Genomic DNA, 25,270 nt, shown 5'->3' with positions numbered 1-25,270 from the left:
TTTAAAAGATGGCAAGTAAAATAAAAAGCACATCTGTATGCAATACAGTTTCATTGTTGTTCATTATTATCCAGAGCGGCTTACTGTAAATAATTTGTGCGACCAAATCATGTTTTGTGCCAGTAACTGAAAAAGTTAGTAGCTCAAGTGCCACCAGTGGAAAAGGTTAGTGTAGTTCCCTGCATCCATCTATCTATACATCCATCCATCTATCCATATCATCTATCTATACATCCATCCATCTATCCATATCATCTATCTATACATCCATCCATCTATCCATATCATCTATCTATACATCCATCCATCTATCCATATCATCTATCTATACATCCATCCATCTATCCATATCATCTATCTATACATCCATCTATCTATCCATATCATCTATCTATACATCCATCCATCTATCCATATCATCTATCTATACATCCATCCATCTATCCATATCATCTATCCATACATCCATCCATCTATCCATATCATCTATCCATACATCCATCCATCTATCCATATCATCTATCTATACATCCATCTATCCATATCATCTATCCATACATCCATCCATCTATCCATATCATCTATCCATACATCCATCCATCTATCCATATCATCTATCCATACATCCATCCATCTATCCATATCATCTATCTATACATCCATCCATCCATCCATCTATACATCCATCCATCCATCCATCCATATCATCCATCTATCTATCTATACATCCATCTATCCATATCATCTATCCATACATCCATCCATCTATCCATATCATCTATCCATACATCCATCCATCTATCCATATCATCTATCCATACATCCATCCATCTATCCATATCATCTATCCATACATCCATCCATCTATCCATATCATCTATCTATACATCCATCCATCCATCCATCTATACATCCATCCATATCATCCATCTATCTATACATCCATCCATCCATATCATCCATCTATCTATCTATACATCCATCCATCTATCCATACATCCATCCATCTATCCATACATCCATCCATCTATCCATATCATCTATCTATACATCCATCCATCTATCCATATCATCTATCTATACATCCATCCATCCATCCATCTATACATCCATCCATCCATCTATCTATACATCCATCCATCCATCCATATCATCCATCTATCTATCTATACATCCATCCATCCATCCATATCATCCATCTATCTATCTATACATCCATCCATATCATCCATCTATCTATCTATACATCCATCCATCTATCCAATCATCTATCTATACATCCATCCATCCATATCATCCATCTATCTATCTATACATCCATCCATCTATCCATTCATCTATCTATACATCCATCCATCCATCCATATCATCCATCTATCTATCTATACATCCATCCATCTATCCAATCATCTATCTATACATCCATCCATTCATCCATATCATCCATCCATCTATCTATCTATCTATACATCCATCCATATCATCCATATCATCTATCTATACATCCATCCATCCATCTATACATCCATCCATCCATCCATATCATCCATCTATCTATCTATACATCCATCCATCCATCCATCCATATCATCCATCTATCTATCTATACATCCATCCATCCATCCATCCATATCATCCATCTATCTATCTATACATCCATCCATATCATCCATCTATCTATTTATACATCCATCCATCTATCCAATCATCTATCTATACATCCATCCATCCATCCATCTATCTATACATCCATCCATCCATCCATATCATCCATCTATCTATCTATACATCCATCCATCCATCCATCCATATCATCCATCTATCTATCTATACATCCATCCATCCATCCATCCATATCATCCATCTATCTATCTATACATCCATCCATATCATCCATCTATCTATTTATACATCCATCCATCTATCCAATCATCTATCTATACATCCATCCATCCATATCATCCATCTATCTATACATCCATCCATCTATCCAATCATCTATCTATACATCCATCCATCCATCCATCCATATCATCCATCTATCTATACATCCATCCATCCATCTATACATCCATCCATTCATCCATATCATCCATCTATCTATCTATACATCCATCCATATCATCCATCTATCTATCTATACATCCATCCATATCATCCATCTATCTATCTATACATCCATCCATCCATCCATCCATCCATCCATCCATCTATACATCCATCCATCCATCCATACATATCATCCATCTGTCTATCTATACATCCATCCATCTATCCATATCATCCATCTATCTATCTATCTATCTATATCATCCATCCATTTATCCATCCAACCATCCATATCATCCATCTATCTATCTATCTATCTTTCTATCTATATCATCCATCCATTTATCCATCCATCCATCCATCTTTCCATATCATCCAATCATCCATCCATTTATCTATCTATCTATCCATCCATCCATATGTTTGTCTATCTATCTGGACCAAATATAATATTTTATGAATCAATCACTGCAGAAGTTCCCCTCAGTGTTTCTGGTGGCTGATCGACCCTGCATCTGTTCATCAGTCCATCGAATGTTACTCTATTCTTCATTATACAGTAAATGTCAATATTGTGCGTCATACAGGAAATGAAACACATCTTAATGACCGCAAACACACCTCACAAACACACAACAGAGCAACTGTCCTCATGTGAATCCAGAGCACACACAAACTGAGAAACTCACCCGTGTCCTTTAAACAGTAAACCTCCATTCTGTTTTAAGTATATGTGTGTGTGTGTGTGTGTGTGTGTGTGTACCTGTATGACCAGCGGCTGTAAGCGGGCTGAGAAGAGCTCTTCACCGTCTCCATGTCGAGTGTGTGTGTGTGAGTGTGTGTCTGTGTTTCGTGGTCTCTACCTCGTGCAGGTCATGTGGGAACACACACACACACGCACGCATGACGGCCACAGGTGAGGCCTCTGGGATGATGCTGGTTACTACGGCAACAACACCCCACAGACGCCCTTTGAAAAGTAGCGTTTGGTGAGCGGGAGGAACCGAGAGGCCACTGAAGTGTGAAACCTTCACCATGTGAAAACCACCCGTTTAAAACGACACTACACACACGACTGAACGTGTGTCACTAATGACACGCTTCACATGTTTCACAGCGAACAGGGAACGCTCTCTAAAAGTTACGAGCAAACGTTCTTCCAACCAATGTTCATTCAAAGTAATCTGGTCTTTAATAATATTCTCAAAGCACAAAAACATTATTTATACATCATGTTTGGAACTGATTTCGTCTTAGTTCTGTTTCGGAATGTTTTAAAAACATTTAAAAGTAACATTTCCATAATGTTTGCAAAATTATAAAATGGAATGTTTTTTTACGTTTGTACAAAAAAAATCATTTTCTAATATAAATATAATAAAATATAATTTATAAAATTGACATTTTGAACATTCAGAAATAAGATTTTCGTAACTTAATGGGAATGTTACCAAAAATTCTTCGAATATTTCTATTAGCTGGGATTTTATTTTATTCGCATTTTTGTGTTGTGTTGTTTGTAAAACGTTTTTTCTTGGTTATACGAACGTTAAGGAAACATTCCATTTTGTTTTGACAAACATTATAGACAAATATTCAACTACAATGTTTAAGAAAAAAAATGTCATGAATTCTGTATAAAAATCTTGAATAATATTGTGAATGTGTTCATGTAAACAAGATGTTTCTGCTGCTTGAACTCAAGAGGAAGTTTTGAGGAAGTTCTGAAAGGAAAGTTTGTTCTTTTAACACTATGAAGCCTTTGAATAAGTAGAGAAAGCACAGGCTTGTTGAGTAGATCAGTTTTGCAAGCAAACGTCTGCTATGTAAATTATTATAAATGATTATAAATGTAAACGCACACCGCAATCGTCTCATCAGTAGCGTGTCGTTTCCTCTCACGGCTCTGATAATGATGCCAATCTCAGGCTGTACTTCTTCCACATTCATCTAATGGCCACTGAAACAGACCATAATTGCACAATAATTACTCTCAGACACATTCATCAGGTCTGTGAGTGGATGGACTATTTTCTGGTTTTGAGAATAAACTCCTTGAAAACACACACTCCGACATGTGAATCCAGGCCAGCTGCGTTCAGAAAGATCTAGGAGACACATGTGCACACACACACACACACACACAAACCTAATGCATTCTGTGTTTGTGCTGTTGCTTATAATAAACCACGAGAGATCACGATTCTGAATAGACAACTAAACTAAATAACATGTAATTTACTAGAGGTTCTGACAAAATGTCAGTTGCTTGCAGAATATGTAAAAAATATATTTAATTCATTTTTATTTTATCAGTTTGCATGAATGATTCAATGACTCACTCATAAAGACTTTGCTTGTTTCATGGCTGGATGAATCAGCGTTTTTGAACGAATCTCTTGAATGAATGATTCAATGACAATTACATTTTTAACAGTCACTGGTCGCCACTTCTACTGGTGTAACGATGTAATGATAGAGGTGATTTATTCCCTTTTGATCGTCGTTTATTTCTGAACTATAAACTTTTAACCCAGTACTTCAGTCATAATGTGAACTATATAAGACGGAAATAATGATACTGTGTGGTTGAAAAGACTGTTAGTGAAGCTGTTTCATTACAACGGCTCTCTCTGGCTCAGAACACAGATCTGAATCAGTGTGATCGTACTTGTCGAAGGTTTAATAGACATAGAGCTGAATCGCTGTCATTTAGGAATAAGATTACATGGATGTATGAATCGAGATCACAATCTTTTAACGATTAATCTTGCATCTCTACTAGAAACCAGTCCATCCAATCCGAGGCCGAGAGACCTTGAAGAAAACTTACAGACTAAATCAGGAGCCGAACACACAGCAGAAGCCAACGTGGAAGCTGGTTTGTCGTTATCAGAGATGTAAAACTACATCAGCTGCTCTCAGAAGAAGGCTGTATGTTAAACAAAAGCTGCAGATAAATCCAAACCACTTCCTGTCCTCGTGCATCAGGCGAAACCACACCGAATTCCAGCCCAAGGCATCATGGGAAAGGACGGAGTGTGCTTCTGATAGGATGAAGCTGGTTGTGTTTGGAGGACAAAACATACACAAAGAAACTGAGAGCAGATGTTGAAAGAGATCTTAGTCTTGTCAACACATTGGACTCAGGACAGAGTCAACACCGCTGTCAGAACACATTCATCCACTACACTGATTATAATGAGAGACTGTCTAATCAATCCCTTCCTTCATATGACCAGTGTTAACAACAGAACAGATTTTAAGATTAGGGCTGTCAAATCCTTGCCTTGAACATAAAAGTCTGGGTTTATATATGTGTGTGTGTGTATATATATATATATATATATACACACACACACAAACTTTTATGTTAGATGTGATTAATCGCGATTAATCGACTTGACAGCACCATATACAGTACTTAATATCTATACAATATTTTAAGTTGTGAAATTAAATTAAATATTGTGTATATTTTATTAGATTAGCTCTAGTAATAATCACAGCTCATGGAAACATATTCAACTATATTTATGGGAACGTTTCTATTGGTAAATCTGTCAATTCACCTAAAAATCAAACGAAAAAAAAAATCAAGAACCTATATATTGAATGAAAGAAAATAAAGCCTACTTTTGTAATGTGATCTTATTTTCATAACAATTACGAAATTATTTCCACCCTCAAATTCTAGTTGTTTTGTATTATGATGTCCTATTTGGACACAATAGTTTTTATTTAAATTAGTGAAAATGTAAGGAAGCACAACAAATACATACTTTACAGTAAAAATAACAAATCATGATTTTGGCATTACAGTAATTAGAAGGAGATTTATTGTCTTGAAAATAATGTAACCATGTTAATGATGTGACTATAAGATAAAAATGTTTAAAGAGTCCAGTTTTCTCCAGCTATAAGTTATTATGATGTCATTTCAATATAGTAATGACGTACATATCACGTCACATGACTATATCAGAAACGTGAAACCACTGGATATTTGTAACGTTAACGGTCGGTAACGCTTTCGAGCGACTAATGAATTAGATCCATTCAGTCACTGTGAGATTGATCAAATTCATAATTATAAACTCATCAACGAGGCGTTTTGTGTGATTTACAGACGAGTAGCTGAACATCATATTTCTAGACTGTAATGTTCATCTGCTATCATCATCCAGCTAACGTTAACTGCTTCTCAACCGTTACACCCCCGACCGCATTCATACACACTCTCCTCCTTTATTCTCCTTCTCTTCTGTTCACAATCCAGCAGTTTAATTCAGATGTTTGTGTGTTTTGTTCTAAATCCGTGTGTGTTGTTGTGTGTTTTTAGCTTGATGGCTGATGTTACTGCGCGCGCTCGAAACGCAACAGGATCCCACCGACAAGAAACACACCAAAGTTACGAAAGACACGATAAATCACACATGCACGCGCACACCGCTGTCCCAAAACGGATGACAGTTTTGGATCATTTCTGAGAAATGTTTCCATCTGTGTCTTACCTGCTGTAGTAACTCATGTTTATCCGCCGTTGCTATGGATTCCTCCGCAACAGTCGCGTCGCGTCCCTGTGCGGCGTGTGCGCAAAACCCGCAGCGGCCGCGACGAGCACGCGCTTGCGCATGCGCACATGGTTACGATTCCTTTGGTTACAATCGGGCTCATCCTCAAGGGGGCGCGTGATGCCTCAGAAAATCCAATCACAACTCAGCACGGTTATTGTTTTATTGGAGATATTTGTACACTAAAAATATTATTTTAAATATCTCACATCCCCATAGCCTATCTCACATCCGCATTTAAATCTCTATAAACTGATCATCACAAACGACTGTGATTGGTTACAGTGGTGCTGTCACGTGGAATGCGTTACATTTTACAGCGGTTTTCAAGATGGTCCAATCACTGTAGTTTGTGATGAATCTGCACAACAATTTACACTGGGATAAATCGTTCGAATCCACAAAGACCAATTTTATGATTTTACATTCATACATGAATTTTAATGACAGCTGCCTTGACTGGTCGTAAAGGCATAGTTAACCCAAAATTGAAAATTATTTCATTAATTACCCACATGTCGCTCCAAACCATTAGGATCTTTTTGATGACATAATTGAGTGGTTTAGTCCTAATTTTCTGAAGAGACACGATCGCTAATATGATGAACAGATTGAATTTAGGCTTTTATTTACATATAAACATTCATCAACTCAACTCACACATGATCAGTTGTGGTAAACAGAAGCTCAAACATTTTAACTTGACAAAAACTAAAGAGGTTCATTCTCGTGTTATGCAGCATCAAAAGTGAAAGAGTGTCTTCAGAAAAGTTGGACTAAACCTCTCAATTCATATGGATTATTATTTTACGATCTCTTTATGAACTTTAAGAAATGTCAAATTGGTAGTTGTAGCAGTCAATGAAGGGACAGATCTCTCAGATTTCATAAAAAAAAGATCTTCATTTGTGTTTCGAAGATGAACGAAAATATTATGATTTTGGAACGACATGAGTGTGAATAATTAATGACAGAATTTAAATTTAGGGTGATATATCCCTTTAAGTTAATAATGGTTTGCTACTGTCTAGTGCTGGTCTCCAGCACAGTCTTTGTGAACCAAGTTAACTAAGGTTGTTTTACTGATTATGTTAATTTAATTAGTTCTGGGAGAAGATCTTGTAGCATTTGAGTGCAGGTACAGGCACTTAAACTAATGATTATTAGTGTGAATGAGAAAAACAAATCGTTTTTGGGCCCACTGTGTGGATTTTAAATTAATTTAGATCCTTATATCTCTACTAGATGGCAGTATAGTCACTGCTGTATTGTGATGCCGCTCAAAGCATCTCTACCAAAGTCAAACTACACTTGCTCTCATCTGGTATAATGTTTGTTTTATAGTTCTATTATAAGTTCTAGCTCCTTAAGTGATGGTTTTGAATCTTATTAAACATTTGATGACACATCTCACCACTCAACAACTGCTTTTAATGTCTTTCCTTTTACTTATCATGATGCATTTTAATTAAGCAGTCCAGAAAACAACTTATATATATATATATATATATATATATATATATATATATATATATATATATATATATATACAGTATATATATATATTGAGCACCTGCATACACATATTGCTTGAAAAATAGCCCAAAATAGTGTCTTACTGCCTGGGGGTCTATGGCGTAGGTGTTTTCTGAGTAATTCGGGTCAGGAGTTTCTGGAGATCTACAACCAAGAGAACATGAGAGAAGACATGAAGGTGGACGAGGTTATGCTGAGAAAAACACAGCTGCTCATCCATCTGACCACTGCATGGACATACATGAGATTATTTATACAGATCATCTCAAAAGCCATCCAGCCTCTGCAAACAAACACAATCTGACGCATCAACGAACGTGGAAACAAAACCTTTGGGAACATTATGATGCTTCCATTGCACATTTTCAGAACAAAAATAGTTTTGTTGAAAACTTTGACGAATCAACTTTGACAGAAAAAAAACACAGACAGAAATGTGCTATGCCTAGACATTTAGACAAACATTTTTTCCATTATTTTAACTCTTCAAAATAATTAAATCAAAATCAGATTTATTGCCCAAGTGTCACACACAATTTGTTGTAGCATTGAAACATTTTATAATAATATATGCATATGCAGATACTTTACACAAATACAATTATATGTACATGATGTTATTTATATGCATGGGTAAAATAGGACAGTGGGCGTGCAAAAAAATGTCCAATTATTTGATGTATTAAAAGTAAATAAATAAAAAATAAGCATTGCAGATGGAGTTAAATTGGTGGCATAAATATGAAATTAACCAATTTAAACCTCTTTTTTTCCAAGTTATACAAGATTCAACAACTTTTTAAAGTCCTTTAATCTAATTTGTGAAATGACTTGCACAGCTAAATTGATTTTCCTTAATTTAAGACAGCAACTGGACTTAAGTTTTTAAGTAGGTGGAAATTAGATTTTTGTCCAGCAAAATACAAAATCTTCATTGTAGCTTCACATTTCAATATGAAATCCATCAAAACACTGCATGAGTTCCTTCATTCAGACGCCCGTCTCTCCTCAGACGTCTGATCTGCTGGCTCCCTCGGGCTCTGGCTCTGCCCACTGTTGACTGAGGGCAGTGAGGACTGATACGCTGGAAATAAAGCAGTGAATTTCTCAGGCCGAGTGTCAGAAAGTTTTTAAATCACTGTGGGTGGACGAGCATGAAGTCTGCACTGCTCTGTGGAAAAATACAGCGACCGCATATCAGTGTTGTTTGTGCATCAGGAGCAGTTTGGAAAATGACCGGCACATGACGGATGCATGTGAGGGAGAGAGAGAGAGAGAGAGAGAGAGAGAGAGAGAGAGAAAGAGAGGGAGAGAGAGAGAGAGAGAAAGAGAGAGAGAGAAAGAGAGAGAGAGAGAGAGAGAGAGAGAGAGAGAGAGAGAGAGAGAGAGAGAGAGAGAGAGAGAGAGAGAGAGATCTCAACTCATTCAGTCCTGCCACTCGAAGAATAAAAGGTTAAATAGAATCTTAAATAGTTCTATCAGGCACTTTTTAGGGGTTCCAATCATGGAATCATTTTATGGATTTAGTTTCAACTAACTAATTTTGTTTTAATTCCTTTTTAATTTTAATAAAATTTTATGAACATAATTTATCGTAAATATATTTATCACAAAAAATATATATAACACATTAAACATGAAAGTACTATGCAATAGTTGAAGACATTTCTCCATGTATAGAACCTTTTTGGAAAGGGTTTTTTAAAACTGAGCCAAGAACCCTAGAGTTCTATATAGAACCACATCGAACCTTGTTTCATGAGTGTGAGGTTTGATTTAGTGATAATGCTGTCTTTAAGATACATTTTTGTATTACAAGTTTTCTCAAATTATATATTTAAATATGCAAATAAGGCATTATCTAATTAAATATGCATGCTCTCATTGGCATACATTTCCAGAAAAGAAATCTGAAGATTAAGTAATGCATTTTGTTAAGAGATAATGTTTTTTTGTTTCTTCTTTTGCATATCTCTTTTGATCACAACCAGAAAATACTGCCAAAAGTTAAAATGTCCAGAAAACTTTATTTCTGAATGTTCTCTAAAAAAAAAAAAATTCTTTAGAAACATTTTCTTTTCTTGGTTATGAAAATGTTAAGAGAATAATATTCCATTTTGTCATCTTGCAAACCAAGTTTCAATATTTACTTTTGAATGTTCTCTGAACGTTCTATCAGGCTATGGTTCTATCATAACGTTGTTGTGCTAATGTTTTGAGAAGACCATCAGATCATGTTGAACGAACGTTCGCGTTACTGGAAGAATTCTTCGTTGCCAGAATGTTCTGGGAACATTAGTTGGATGGTTGGATGGATGGATGGATGGATGGATGGATGGATGGATGGATGGATGGATGGATGGATGCATGGATGGATGGATGCATGGATGGATGGATGCATGGATGGATGGATGGATGGATGGATGGATGGATGGATGGATGGATGGATGGATGGATGGATGGATGGATGCATGGATGGATGGATGGATGGATGGATGGATGGATGGATGCATGGATGCATGGATGGATGGATGGATGGATGGATGGATGCATGGATGCATGGATGGATGGATGGATGGATGGATGGATGCATGGATGGATGGATGGATGGATGCATGGATGGATGGATGGATGGATGGACTATATTTGCAGTGAACGTGTGTTGATCAAGTCCAGAGCTGATGTTCCAGCTGCATGTATTTTCCTGCTCCTTGTTTTATTAAGACAGAATAACAAGTGCGGAAACATCTGTACGCGTGAGGAGACCCTGTCCCGCTCACGGGTGGGTGTTGACACAGATGCAAAACATGGATGTTCTTCAGCACAACATAAAGACAATCACAGATACTGGAGGAAAAACATGTTTACTCACTTCACCTGCAGAAACAAACTGGAAATATAATTCATTAATGAATCTGTGCTGCCTCCGCTAACAAAAAGATATAACTAATATTATAAATATAACCCACTTCCATAATTTGTGCTGCCTCCACTAGCAATAACCATTTTTATGTATAATATTATGAATATTCCAAGCCAACAAAAATACGCTCCAAAAAGTTTTGCTATTAAGTTATGAAAACGTTATTTCTGAATGTTCCCATCCAGTTTTGTAAATGTTTTAAAGACATTTTCTTGGTTATACGAACATTAAGGGAACTTTCCATTGCATCATTCTTCACACAATATGTTACTTTTGAATGTTCTCTGAACATTCTGAAACATTTCAAACGTTAGACGAACATCAAACTGAACGAGAGAATCTTGTTCTGAGAACATTATCTGCTAGGGTTACTATCAAACTAATCAATGATTCATAGTTAAACAGTGCACTCAGAAGTTACAGTGAAGTAAAGGTGACATTTGTGCAGTAGAAAAACTGAAATAGTATTTTCTTGTAAAACAAACTTATCTTTATTTACAACTTCGAAAAATCATATTATTTGTTTGTCATGTGAGAAGTTTGACCATCCTTTGCCCAGAAATCATGTGTGTGTTTGTGATTGTTTCCTATCAGAGCTGGTTTATCTCATGGCCGTTTGTGAAATATCTCTCACAGGTGAAGCGAGGTGTGTTTGTACACATGTCCTCCAGGGTTTCTGAGTTTGCCATCACGTTTTAATCAGATAAGTAGTTTGTTTTCCAATTCCAGCAGCAGAAATCAGAGTAATGAAGGTCACGCATCAGATAATTTAGTATTTAAGGAGCATCTGAAAGTGTCTGTAATTGTCAGATTCTTCTGCTCCACTGATGTCTTTATAGTCGTCATGGCGGTTGCGTAATGCTTTATGTAACATGTTTAGGGCTCTTGTGTTTTGGTCTGATGGTCACAGACAGAAGCTTGTTAAAAGCCTGTGTGAGGAATCGCCATGTGAAGCTCGTCGCGCTCTTCAAGAGCCCATGAAGTCGCTTCACTCCTGAACCAGAATAGTCAGCAGGGAAAACCAGGCAAAAGCAGTAAAAATGATGTAATCTGGTTTTGAATTACACTGCAAAAGGTCAAAACTAAGCGAGAAAACATCAGAAACACAATCTTGTTCTCTCTTTTTGACCCCACTGGAAGATATTTGTTCTTATTTTAAGCTTAAATTCACCTAATTTTGATTAATTTATTTAGTAAACAAGACTTAATCTTATATCTTCAGTCATTCTGCTTCTGAGTAAATGAGAGTGTTTAGACATTTGTGCTGGAAAACAAGACAGAAACACTGAGGGAGAACGTCACTTTTTCCAGTGCATGAAAGAAGTATTAAATATTCTCTGAACATTAAAAACAAACAAACAAACAAACTTTTTTTTTTTTGTCTTGGTTATGCAAATGTTAAGTGAACATTCCTTTTTATCATTTTGCATTAACATTTAGAGGAACGCTAATTCTGAATGTTTTCCAAAAACAAGTTTCAACATTTAAAATACTGTATTTCTTCTAACATTTGCATTACCTGAATAACATGGATTCACCCCTATAACAGAGAACATTCTGGCAATGTTCTCTCAAAGTTATGAACAAACGTTCTTCCAGTAACATTAATAACGTTCGTTCAAAGTTATCTGGTTTTATAATAATGTTCTCCAAATGTTATTTATACATCGTTCATGGAAACGTTCTGGTTGGATGCTCATAATGTTGTTTAAATATTACTACTTGTTTCAGAACATTCAGAGAACATTCAAAAGTAACATTCCCATAATGTTTGTTCCCTCAATGATCACATAACCAAGAAAAAGAAAAACATTTAAACATTCAAAAACCTTTCGTCAGCCGGGTTCACACACACTATTTGTATAACACAAGCAGTTGCTGTCTATGTAGTGATCTTACGAGGTTCGGTCAGACTTCCATTGATAATAATGCATCATATTTTATAAGTTATACTGAATCTATTCACAGCAAGGCATGTCAGTCTGCGGCGCGAGCTCAAGATCTATTTCTGCTATATGGGTCACTTGCTAATGTAACTGGCCATCCAAAAACTGTCCAATGGAAAAAAACGCTCCATGAACGATGCATAAATTATGTTTTTGTTCTAATGTTTTGAGAACATTAAAGACCACGTTGAACGAATAAGAAAGACATTCTCTGTTCGCTGCAGGTTTTGCACGAGCAAACACAAAAATCTAGTTTAAAGAGTGTGTTTTGAATGGCTCTGTTTAATGTCAGTGAATGGTAAGTTTGGATGAATCTGCTTTTGCTGCTGTATGTTTGGATGACTGAATGTCCAGTAATAATTACACCGGACAGTAAAAACAGGGCTTGCACAGCGGGAATGTTGCTGTTCACATTCCATACTGTCCTGCAAACACACACACACACACACATCCTGATTCAATCAAGCATCTCATCAAAAACAAGATCACACTGCAAAACAATGATGCTCGTTCTCAGTGTTTCTGACTTGTTTTCCAGCACAAATATCTAAACATTCTTAAATTCACATTTACTGGAGAAGCAATGAGTCTTGTTTACTGAAAAATGCATCAAAATTAAGTGAGTTTGTGCTTAAAACATGAAAAAATATCTGCCAATGGGGTCCGAAAAATAATCTTAATTCAAAGGAAAAACGAAATCCTAACTCTAATCTTAATTAAATTAGTTTTTATACATGATACAAAAAAACAAGACTTAATATCTGATGCTTCTCCAGTAAATGTGTCTTAATTTAAGAATGTTTAGATATTTGTGCTAGAAAACGAGACAGAAACACTGAAGAAGCGCTTCATTTTTTCTGCAGTGTCCCGTTGCTGAAGTCAGTTTTAGAAAGTGCCCGAGGACTGAGCTTCACATGAGAACTGATATGGCTCATGTTACATTTTTAACACTTTTTTGACAGAAAATGTTGGCTATTGAGACAGTATGGCATCAAAACACACCAGGCCAGTTTAAACATGAGCACTACGGCTCAACATGTCTGAACGATGTTTGCAAACCACCGGCTTCATCACAAAAATGTGATATGAACATTATTTTCCTCATATTCTCCATTGTTGCGGCTCCCCTCTTCCCAGTCTGTCAGTAACGCTCTGTTTAGTTCCTGTCTCTATGAAGCCCCTCCTTCTGAAAAGCACACTGTGCTCTGATTGGTCAGCTGGATCAGTGTGTTGTGATTGGTCGAGCACTTAGTGTGTTTGGGAAATGCCCCGCCCCTTAACATAAGCGCCAGTTTAACACACTACTAACTAACTCAACCAGTCCCCGCCCCTTTATTCTGCATATGAATTATTTAAATGAGGAATATTGTGACGTGTTTATTCCCGGAAGAAACTCAAGACTACAATGGAGGCGTTTCAGGAGTTCGGAAACACTGACACTGATATAGAAAATAACTCTTTTTCATGCTCAAACAGCAACATTACACACTAAAGAAAAATGAACATGCAAAAAGCAGAATAGGAGCTGAATCACTGTATTCAAAGTGAAAATGACTTACACCATCAGGTCTATATTAATAATAAAAAAGCTTTTCAATTAACAGCTGTAAAAATGCTCTTCTCAACCCCTGCTGATTTCCAGTCTGCAAGTATCTAAAGGGTAAATGATTTGTCTCGTGTTTGTTTTAGTGAATAATGTCAGGCCTCCGGTTGAAGATTGATCTCATTATATAAGAGAGCCTTTACAAAATGACCCGCCAAACTTTGACCTCTTTTTCTGTACGAACTGAGGAAAAATGTGCAGAATAACGGGTGTCGAGACGAAGCGGCGAGTGCATACCTGTGCAGTGAGATCAACACACACACATTCACACTCATGAGCTCATATAAAGCGTGTCAGCGGTGTGTGATTGATGGTTCCTCACAGTAAAAGCAGCCGCATAAGAACAGAATGTGCTAGAACCTCCAGACGACTGATGGTGATATACTGTGGTCATTATACCAGCGTGAAGCTTAAAAGGGTCATAAAGTCATCAGACTCTTCCAATAACCAAACGTACTGCCTACAGAAAGCACTTGTACTGGCATTGATGGTCCCATGAGGAACCTTTAACAACTTTTCATTGCACAAAATGTTCTTTATAGAGGAACAAGGTTCTTATTAACATGTTCCTCACATTAAGAAATGTTTTTTTTAAGAACTGATCACTGGAAGGATTCCCAAGGCATTGCATCTATCCTTCACATAGACAATATGCAATGTTTTCCTGACATTATATTTACAGTTTTTTCCAATTGCTAACACACAATTTTGCAAACTAGGCTTGTTTTATCAAAATACTGAACACAATTTACAAAACCACACACCCAAACTGCAAAATACCTCATATATCCTGCAAAATGAAGCACTGCAACCAAAACTACACATAGTATTATCAAAATCAAGCTTTTGCACGAAATGGCACACACTTCATTCATATTAGCAGATTTTTGTCTAACCAACTACACACTGTTGGGTGTAATGAAGAGCACTCTCATCTTCAGTATGCTTTGCCATAATACTAAAATAGTTCAAATTGTAGAAAATTCTTCAGATTGTTCACATGCACAGAAATATTTGCAGATACACACATGCTGTTGAAACAATTATTATTATTATTATTTTTCACTAAACAAGTCAGTGCAACATATGCACAGCAGAAATATTTACACTGGACTGAACAAAAATATGCACACAAAAAACTGAGTAAAAAAAAAAAAGTAAACTGAAAAAGATTGAAGTGTTAAAGGGGTGGTATAATGCCCTTTTCACAAGATGTAAAATAAGTCTCTGATGTCCACAGAGTGTGTATGTGAAGTTTTAGCTCAAAATACCCCACAGATATTTGTATATAGCATGTTAGCATGTCAATTTTTGAGGGTGAGCAAAAACACACTGTTTTGTGTCTGTTCCTTTAAATGCAAATGAGCTGCTGCTCCCGGCACAGGGGGCGGAGCTTCAAGAGCTTGGACTCACACACACATGCACTGAAAATGTTTAAAACTTTTAGCCTTTATGTTCAAACCGGAGTCAGAAAATGATGGAGAGACTCACGAAGAAGTGACAACATGTAGAAGCAACAGGACATTTCTGAATGTTTAGCTGATAAATTTATGTAGCTTATGTGTAGTTATCTTCTAGTCATTGATTAGCATATTCTGTCATGATAATCTATAAATCGCGTTCCCGGGGGCGGGGTTTATGTAAATTTTAGGGTTGGTGATGTCACTAACCCAGGAGGAATGTCTTGTAGTCTCTACCAGCCGTTTGTTGTAGTCCTTAAAAAGCAATTTCTTTAAAAGCAAATATATCCCTTTGCTTTGAACTTTGAGCGTTGTTACTTTACAGATGTTGTTTATGCTCAAACAGCAACATTACACACTAACTAAAGTTAGAAAAGTGAAATCATTATCAACCAAACCTTTAACAGTTAAAGCGACACTAAGGAACTTTTCCTCTTCGGTCCCCCTACAGGATGGAAGCGGAATTGTCCATTACCGCTGTCGTAAATAATTTCGCCGCCCACAGCCAACCGTCGCACACACACTCGCTGTTTATCCAGCACCGGCTTTAGAATGAACGATGTCCACAGACAAGGTAGAGTATGTTGCATGATTTAATGAAAGTATGATGTATTGCGACATCAGAAACGAAGGAAAACTAAATAATGACTATTGTAACGCTTGACGTAAAGCAAGTCAAATTTGTAGTTTTCTTATGTCTCATTCGAACTACAGAAACGCTACCCAGTTTGGCAAACTTGCATAGTGCGGTTATAGCAGATAAAGGACCGCGAAGCGGATCCAGAAATGCCTTTCACCCTGTTACGACTTGATGAACCACTGATACGATTTTGGAAACATTATTTTAAGGTAAAAAATGTTCCTTAGTGTTGCTTTAAGCATTGAGGTGTTTGGTCAGGTGACACATGAATCGGCCAATCAGCTCATGAAGTGTCATTTTGAATGGCAGAGTTTTGAAATGGCAATCATGTGACTTTATGTCAGATTGTTGTGTGTTACGCAGAGAGCCGTGTTCAGTCCGTTTAAAAAGTGCCATTTTGAATTGCAAAATGTGTGTAAAGTAGAAAATGTGTTTAGACTTTTGGAGACTTGAGAAGAGGTTTTGCTCTCTGTGTTTCAGTTTAAATAATTGTGCTGAAAAAAAAAAAAAAATTCTGAACATTCCAAACTTTAAATTCTTTAAAAATGTTTTCTCTTGGTTACACAAACGTTAAGGCAACATTCCATTTTGCAAACATTATGGGAATGTAACTTTGAACGTTCCAAAACAAGTCGTAACATTTAAAAAACGTTACATGAACGTCCAACTAGAACGCTTCAGAGAAAACCTACATGAATGATGTGTAAAAAAAAAAAAGTGCTTGTTTTGAACATTATTAAAGACCAGATAATGTTGAACAAACATTATATTAATGTTACTGGAAGAACATTTGCTCATAACTTTGAGAGAACCTTGCCAGAACGTATTCTACTGCAAAATACCTCCAAGAACTGATTATGTTCAATCTATTAAAAAATACTGTATTTCTTCTAATATTTGTATTTTTTTTCCAGCATTACCTGAATAATATGGATTCACCCCTAACAGAGAACATTCTGGCAATGCTCTCTCAAAGTAATGAACAAACGTTTTTCCAGTAACGTTAATAGAACGTTTGTTCAAAGTTATCTGGTTTTTAATAATGTTCTCAAAATGTTATTTATACATAGCCTGGAAATCCAGACCTAAATCTGAAAGATTAATGGTCTGGCGTCGACTAATGAAAATCGGCCAGCTCGAGGGGCGGCACCAAGCATGCATTTGAAAATCTCACTGCACGCAATTGGATAACACTACGACCAATCACAAGAAGTTATCGCTTAGCTACCAGCGGAGCTAACTGGTAGATTAGACTCTTACCGTATCCGGTCGGCAAAACAGCAAAAACATACTTCTTGCAAAGGAAGGATTCGAGCGCCGTCTTCTGTTCCTCTTTTAGATAAAAAGCCAAGTCTAACTCGTTCATTGTAGCGGCCAAAGCCGTTTCAAACAACTGGTGTTCATCCACAGCCATCTTGCAATGTTTACTAATGACTTTGACGTCACAGCGCTGTCGTCATCTCGCCTCTGGCCCGCCTATATCAGATAACCCGATGTGATTGGTGCAGCTCAGATCGAGGGGCATATTTAATGAGCATCATTACTCGACGCCAGAGTAACTCGCTGAGCAAATTCAACTTGTGCTCTCGCGAGAACTCTGGATTACCAGGGTAATTTATACATCGTTCATGGAAACGTTCTAGTTGGATGCTCATCTAATGTTCTTTAAATATTACAGAGAACATTCAAAAGTAACATTCCCATAATGTTTGTTCCCTCAATGATCACATAACCAAGAAAAAAAACTTTTTAAAAACATTTAAACATTCAAAATCTTAATGGGATCGTTCCTTTCGTCAGCCGGGTTCACACACACTATTTGTATAACACAAGCAGTTGCTGTCTATGTAGTGATCTTACGAGGTTCGGTCTCAGTTCAGACTTCCATTGATAATAATGCATCATATTTTATAAGATATACTGAATCTATTCACAGCAAGGCATGAGTGCGCGGCGTGAGCTCAAGATCTATTTCTGATGTGGGTCACTAATGTAACTGGCCATCCAAAAATACCTGCAGTCTCTTCCAGCGCTGCGGATACACGGACATGAAGACCTTTCTCAAATGGATTTCAACGTTCATGGAATAACACACTATTGTACAAATTTGCTGGGCACTGTTTCTGTATGCATTGAAAACTTGCATGACAAGCATTTGCCAAAAATGTGCAGAGCACACTGCATTGAATCCTGTATCCCATGATACAATGCGCCAAACGTTGCATTGCAATGGAGTCAAGAAGACAGCGATCTGTTAGCATGATTTAAATGCTGCCATTTTTTTGCATATCTTGCATCATCTCTTTTCAGAAGCTTCAGGATGAGTGTGTTTGATTTCGCTCAAGGACATGCACATGTTTTCACACGAGTGAAGCTGGCAGGGAGATCGGTTCACTCACAGATATGAACACTCATCTGAATTCACTGTGCAGTGTGTAAATATCCTCCTGTTAACAGACTAAAACAACAAGATCACTGCTTGACAATTAAAAAAGATTGATATTGAATATGACACCACCACTGATTCCTCTCCCAGGAGTTATGAGACTCAACATGAATAAAATGCTGTGCAGAGTAAAAGACTAAATAATGAATAAAGTAGAAATCACGTATTATTGGCATGATAGAAGTCTATACTGCAAATGCATCAATATCAGTATCCAGCTAACAAAATATTGTTCTAAGAACGTTTTGCATTCCCATTAAGTTACGAAAACGTATTTCTGAATGTTCTCTCTGTTTTTTTCCTTGGTTATATAAACGTCAAGGGAACATTCCACTTATACATTGTGCAGAGATCATGGGAATGTTACTTTTGAATGATCTCTGAACGTTCTGAAACATAGTAACGTTTAGATGAACTAAACTTTTTTTTTTTTTTTGTGCAAGCATTTTGAGAACATTATTAAAGTCTGGATAACTTTGTCAGAACGTTTTATTAATGTTATCAGTCCTTCACGTCTATTGCGATCTCAAAATTCTGGCTAGTTGATAATATCCATCAAAATCGACTGATCCTTCTCCTGTTTAGCACCTAAACTCTGGAACGGTCTTCCTGGTTCAGAAAGCAGACACACTGTCAGTTTAAATCTAGACTAAAACACATCTCTTTGACCTGACACACACCTAACACAGTATCGCATTTCTATAATTCGATGAAGGATTGGTATAGGCTGTATAAAACACTTCTCATGACACCAGATAGGCTATACTTCTTCTTCTTCGTAAGAAGAATGGCATGCTAATATTACTCTCTCTGTTTATCCCGAGGTTACCGTACAGTCAGCCGGATCCGGGCCGGATGAAGACATGACAGCCATCGGCACAGGTCCTCAACAGAGACCACAAGAACCAGGTCCTCCGTACAGAAAATCCATCTTCAAGCAGAAGGATATGAATATTTGATCCACAGTCTGATTTCTGACACTGATAATCACGCCGTGATCATTCGTTGTCCATGGAGAACTGAGCGACTGAGTCTGGTTTCTCTCAAGGTTTTCTTTCTCCATGTCATCTGATGGAGTTTGGGTTCTTGCCACTGAGATCCGGGTTGCTCAGCTTGACATTTAATATTCAGAAATATCACTGTCAGTCAGATCAGAACTGTTGAACTGAGCTGAGCTGGATGGTGACATGATTTTTGCAGAACTGCTTTATTGATGAAATTCACTAATTTAATAATTGTTGATCTTTACAACAGAACTGAATCAACACTAAACTGAGTTCAGCTGAACAACAGCCGGAACGCATCATTTCCTGTTATCACTGTAAAGCAGCTTTGAAACTCTGTTGTATAAAGGGCTATAAAGGTGACTTGACTTGACTAACGTTACTGGAAGAACGTTTGTTCATAAATTTTTCGAGAACCTTGTCAAGAGGACAGTTATAAAAAATAATAATAATAATAATAAAAAAAATAATAAAAAAAAGATATAGGCTATATATATATATATATATATATATATATATATACACACATATATATATATATATATATATATATATATATATATATATATGCATACTATGTAATAATACAATAAATAATTAAATGAAAGTTAAATAAAAAGCAATGTTACATAAAATAAAACAAAAAATAAATAAAATAAATTAAAATAATACAAAATAATAAAATAAAATACAACAAATAATAAAATAAAACAAAATAAGAAATAAAGCTAATAATATAAAATAATTAAAACAAAATAAAACAAAACAAAAAATAAAACAAAACAAAAAATTAAAAAAATTAAAAATACAACAAATAATCAAATAAAACAAAACAAAATAATAAAGTAAAATACAACAAATAATCAAATAAAACAAAATAATAAAGTAAAGCTAATAATATAAAATAAATAAAACAAAACAAAATAATAAATAAAATAAAATAAAATAAAATAAAGCCGTGGCCGAACAAAAACACCCTAAACACCCTCGAGGAGAACACGATCTGCCGTACACACTCGGGCAGCTGATCCCGAAGATGATCTCTGGAAGAGACCCTCCATTACTGTGTGTGTGTGTGTGTGTGTGTGTGTTGCTGTAATTTGATGCTCGTGCCGTGGAGGGGTTTGCCATCACATGGTGGAAATTTCCACGCGCTCCTCCCAGTGAAACGGGTTTGATCTCGAGGAGCGACGCCAGTTTCTCTTCATCCTGCGAGATTTGCGCTGATTCCTTCAGGATCCAGGTGGGTTCGTACACAAACACACACAGACACACATTTATTTCCAGAATGAAAGTGAAAGATTGATGATGTTGCGCCTTTGCTACATCACTGATCTGTGTGTGCGCGAGGAAGAAACGAACCATTTAAAAGCATCACTGGATGTAAACGGAACGGCTCTGAGTTGTTTTGAATTCCTAGAACGAGCACTTTAAAGATTATATGAATGTTTTTTAAATGTAGAAAAATTGTTTCAAGGCTCCTAAACGACAGAAGTAACGTTTGCGTGTAATATATCACCTAATGAACTTACTAAAGCTTGTTGTATAGGCGCTTGCAAACATTGAAGCAACATGTTTGAAACACTATAGATTGTATAAAAAAGATATACTCCAAAAAGCTGGGTTTTAAATATGTGTTTTGAATATTTTGATGAATATTGTGTTGGTTTCACGCACACAAAGCGGTTGTTTGGCGCGCTGAAGCTCGTGCATTCAGTCAATCAAACCTGCAGCATTATGGCAAGCCGTTTTAGCATTTAATCCTTTATAAGTACTACTATCTATTTGCATGCTAATAGTACTTATTTTCAAGATATTAGTATCTATTCCACAAGGTACTAGTACTTATTTATTAGTTTCTAGTGCTACACAAAGCTCAGTGCTACACAAAGTGATTAACAGCATAACATATTTTTTTTTTATAAATATGATTTTATGACGTTTTTATCAGGAATAAACGTTGGTTGATGCATTTCCTTGTTTGTGCATTATTTGCAATGAGGAAGCGGCATCTAAACCGGAGATTTATTTGTTTACATAGGGAAATATTGTTCTTATTCCACCTATAAATCTTTATGCTGATGAGCATTTATGAGCAGGTTTTTTTTTAATAGCAAGTCCACTGTCTTTGCTTTGCAAACTATGTTTAAACATTAAACTGGCAAGTTACAATGCAAAAGAGTGAGAATGAGAGATCTGACTGACTCCATGTGTTGCAGTTGTATTGAGTTTTATGGTAATCCAGAACATTCTGTAATGTGTGATCCGCCCACCAATGCCAAACTCATTCACACACATGCATTGCACTTCCACAGGGATCGGACCTTTAAAAATTCATGAGCACAACCATTAATTACTGGCATTGCATGCATTTTACACTTTAACACCTAATGTAGATTCTGATTTATAAAGCTCTTCAGTTACATAGTAGGTTCATTGCTTTTGTTAGTTAGATTGTTTTTTTTAAGTGCAAACATTTGATGCAAAACATGTTTCAACAGAACAGAATGTATCAGTTATGACTAATATAGATGTGTTTATTTGTTGAGGTTTTGGATGTTTTAGATGGAAACAACAATTTCTGATCATCAAAGAACTGATTATGCAACCTATCCGTCAAGTAGTTATATTCCTGAACTGTTCGGACGTTTACGCCAGTTTGTTTGAGGCCCAGCACAGTAAAACTGGTCAAAGTAAACATACACTTATACAATTTAAATATGCAAAGCTATGACTCTTCGAACCGTAGTAACCTGTTCGTCAGGTTTCAGCCAGAGATCAACAATAGCCATCAGTCATTTCAGATAATGTACACAAAATGTGAAGCTGTGACATGGAGGTGGTGTCTTATATCGCTTTCTGAACCCGTATTTTCCTGAAAATAAGTTGCACCTGACTGTGAGTCACACACACACACACACACACACACACACACACACACACACACACACACACACACACACACACACACACACACACACACACAGGTAAGTTGCATCAGATTCCATTCAGAAATAATGTAAAATATCATTTACAAACACTATAAACGTGTATTTTATTCCCCTCACTCCACACTGAATTCTCTACATTTGACGTATTTGGAACAGAAATTAAAAATATAAGTATAAAACAAACATGAATGATAGTGTTTAAAGTATAAAACAAACATGAAACATTCGTTTAGGCTTGGCATTTATTATAAAAGTGAAGATACTGGCATCTTGGAAATGTGAAAAACTGCAAATTAAAATCCAATTGTGTGCGCCAGTGTTAATTTAATTTTGAATTAGCTTTTATTTTTATAATTTTAGTTTACATATTAATTTTAGTTTCGTTTTTAGTCATTTTGTTGTGCTTTCGTCATTTTCTAAGTTTTTTAAATACTTGCATTTAAGTTTAATTCATTCTTATTTTCAATATTTAATAATTTCAGTGCTCCAACTTAAACTTTACCCATGTTGCGCTTGCTTGACGTTAATTGCATTCTATAAGTCGCTTTCAAATAATTCAAAGAATGAATGTTTTCATGTCATAGCAGTCATTGGGTTCAGTATTTCTCCAATAATGGAAGCAGTTCATTATAATCGCTGGTTCTGAGACCCTACTGTAATTATGGCGCAAACCCAAAGACCGAAATAACCTCAGAGAACAAACACAACGTTCCTGTCAAACCGAGCCAGATCAGAAACACACAGAACTTCACCTTTCCAATGACACCTAATAGACGTTTATGATAAAACTTGATTTTATTTATGATAATTATGATCATAAGGTGTTGTTATGAAACATGACTGCCTATGAAAAACTCTATAGTGTTGATATATGGTGTTCTGGGTGGTTTCTATGTGATTTCTCACTGTTTTCATGACAGTCCATCCTCACGATATGGTCCGGGTCTGCTAGGTTAAACTCGTGCATCTGAAGTAACATCACACTCTCCTCAACAAGCGGAAGTTGAATGCTTTCATTAGGGGAACAGTGTGCTCTTTTCTTTCTCAACTTCTGTAAAGGATTGGATCTGTTGTCATTCACCTTCATCTTTCGTTATTTTCAGCTCGGGTCAGTCCATTATGTGTTCTGCTATGTCACTGATGTCACAAGCAATGAGCAAATCGATAGACTGATAAGATGTTGGACACAGAGTTGAAACCAAGGACATGACAGCTGGAAAATAGACTTTTGAAACTCGTTTTATACTTGCCATTCATTTTATATTTGCATAGCAGTTTTTGTAGAGGTCAAGCACCAAAATCAAGCACCCGACTTTTGGAAGGTAATCCAAGGCAGCCCTGAGATTGTGCGATTAAGCGTTGTGAAATTTGGCACACTGCTAGAGAAACGTCTCATCTACTATTATGGTAAATTTGAGGTCTTTGTCTCAAACCGTCTAGCGCCACCAACAGCTCAAAATTTGCACTAACATTTCTATTTATATAGGATCGTAATGCTTCGTAATTCCTTGTTATATAGGAATGCTTCGTAATCTAATTCTGAGTTTAGTGAAAATGATGGTTTAACTTTTAAGACAGCTAGATTTTTTTGTTATTTTGAAGTTTGTCAGAAACATATTAAAAAAAGTTACATTTTATTTATATAGTGTTTTTCACAATACACATTGTTTCAAAGGAACTTTACAGAAAATCGTGATGTTAATGTTTATAATATCTTAATGTATTCATGCGCCATATAGTCCAGGGTCAGGACAGTGGTCCCACCAAAAAAATACAAAAAAATAAACAAATAAAATAAAAAGGTTTGTTTTTTGACCCAACAGTAAGGATCCAAGATGTTAGAAATGTCACAATTCTTGTTTTAATCCAATTTCGATTAAAAAATAAGTAAATTTATTTAACACTTGTGTTGAAAACTAAACCAGGGCTGCGTCTGAAATCACACACTCTCTTGAGTAAGCACTTACGTTGAATAAATATCTACCTAGCAACTGCTATAATATGAATGTAATCCAGACATATTCCCCATGTTGTCATCGTCATGTGACCTACCAGTGTCTGTTACATCACTTCACTGCCATTCTCAAACCCTCTTCTATGATAAATAATGAATATAATGTTAAAAATACAAGTACGAG

The 25,270-nt window shown here is 36.2% G+C and overlaps 2 protein-coding genes across 4 annotated transcripts in view; one reads left to right on the top strand and one right to left on the bottom strand.

The window, feature by feature from the left end:
- The window catches only part of tulp3 (TUB like protein 3), a 36,382-nt gene extending 16,235 nt beyond the window's left edge, over positions 1-20,147 (bottom strand). Inside the window, exon 1 of one of the 3 annotated variants that reach the window (XM_084111910.1) lies at positions 20,012-20,147. Coding sequence is in view for 2 of the 3 variants with exons in the window: in XM_084111908.1 (XP_083968034.1) it covers positions 2,813-2,865 (53 nt within the window). In the remaining variant the exon portion in view is untranslated. Of the gene's footprint in view, positions 1-2,812; positions 2,948-6,563; positions 6,686-20,011 lie in introns of those variants that run through there. The other 2 variants (XM_084111909.1, XM_084111908.1) reach the window with 2 other exon arrangements.
- A 1,140-nt stretch (positions 20,148-21,287) lies between these two features.
- Positions 21,288-25,270, top strand: part of slc38a4 (solute carrier family 38 member 4) — a 29,805-nt gene continuing 25,822 nt past the window's right edge. The window contains exon 1 of the mRNA XM_084111907.1: positions 21,288-21,424. The gene's annotated coding sequence lies outside the window, so the exon portion shown is untranslated. The remainder of the gene's footprint in view (positions 21,425-25,270) is intronic.

This window comes from Abramis brama, assembly GCF_963993115.1.
Source record: "Abramis brama genome assembly, chromosome: 4".
Taxonomy (NCBI): domain Eukaryota; kingdom Metazoa; phylum Chordata; class Actinopteri; order Cypriniformes; family Leuciscidae; genus Abramis; species Abramis brama.
Note: the sequence above shows the minus strand (reverse complement) of the source record. Positions and strands in the feature narration are given on the sequence as shown.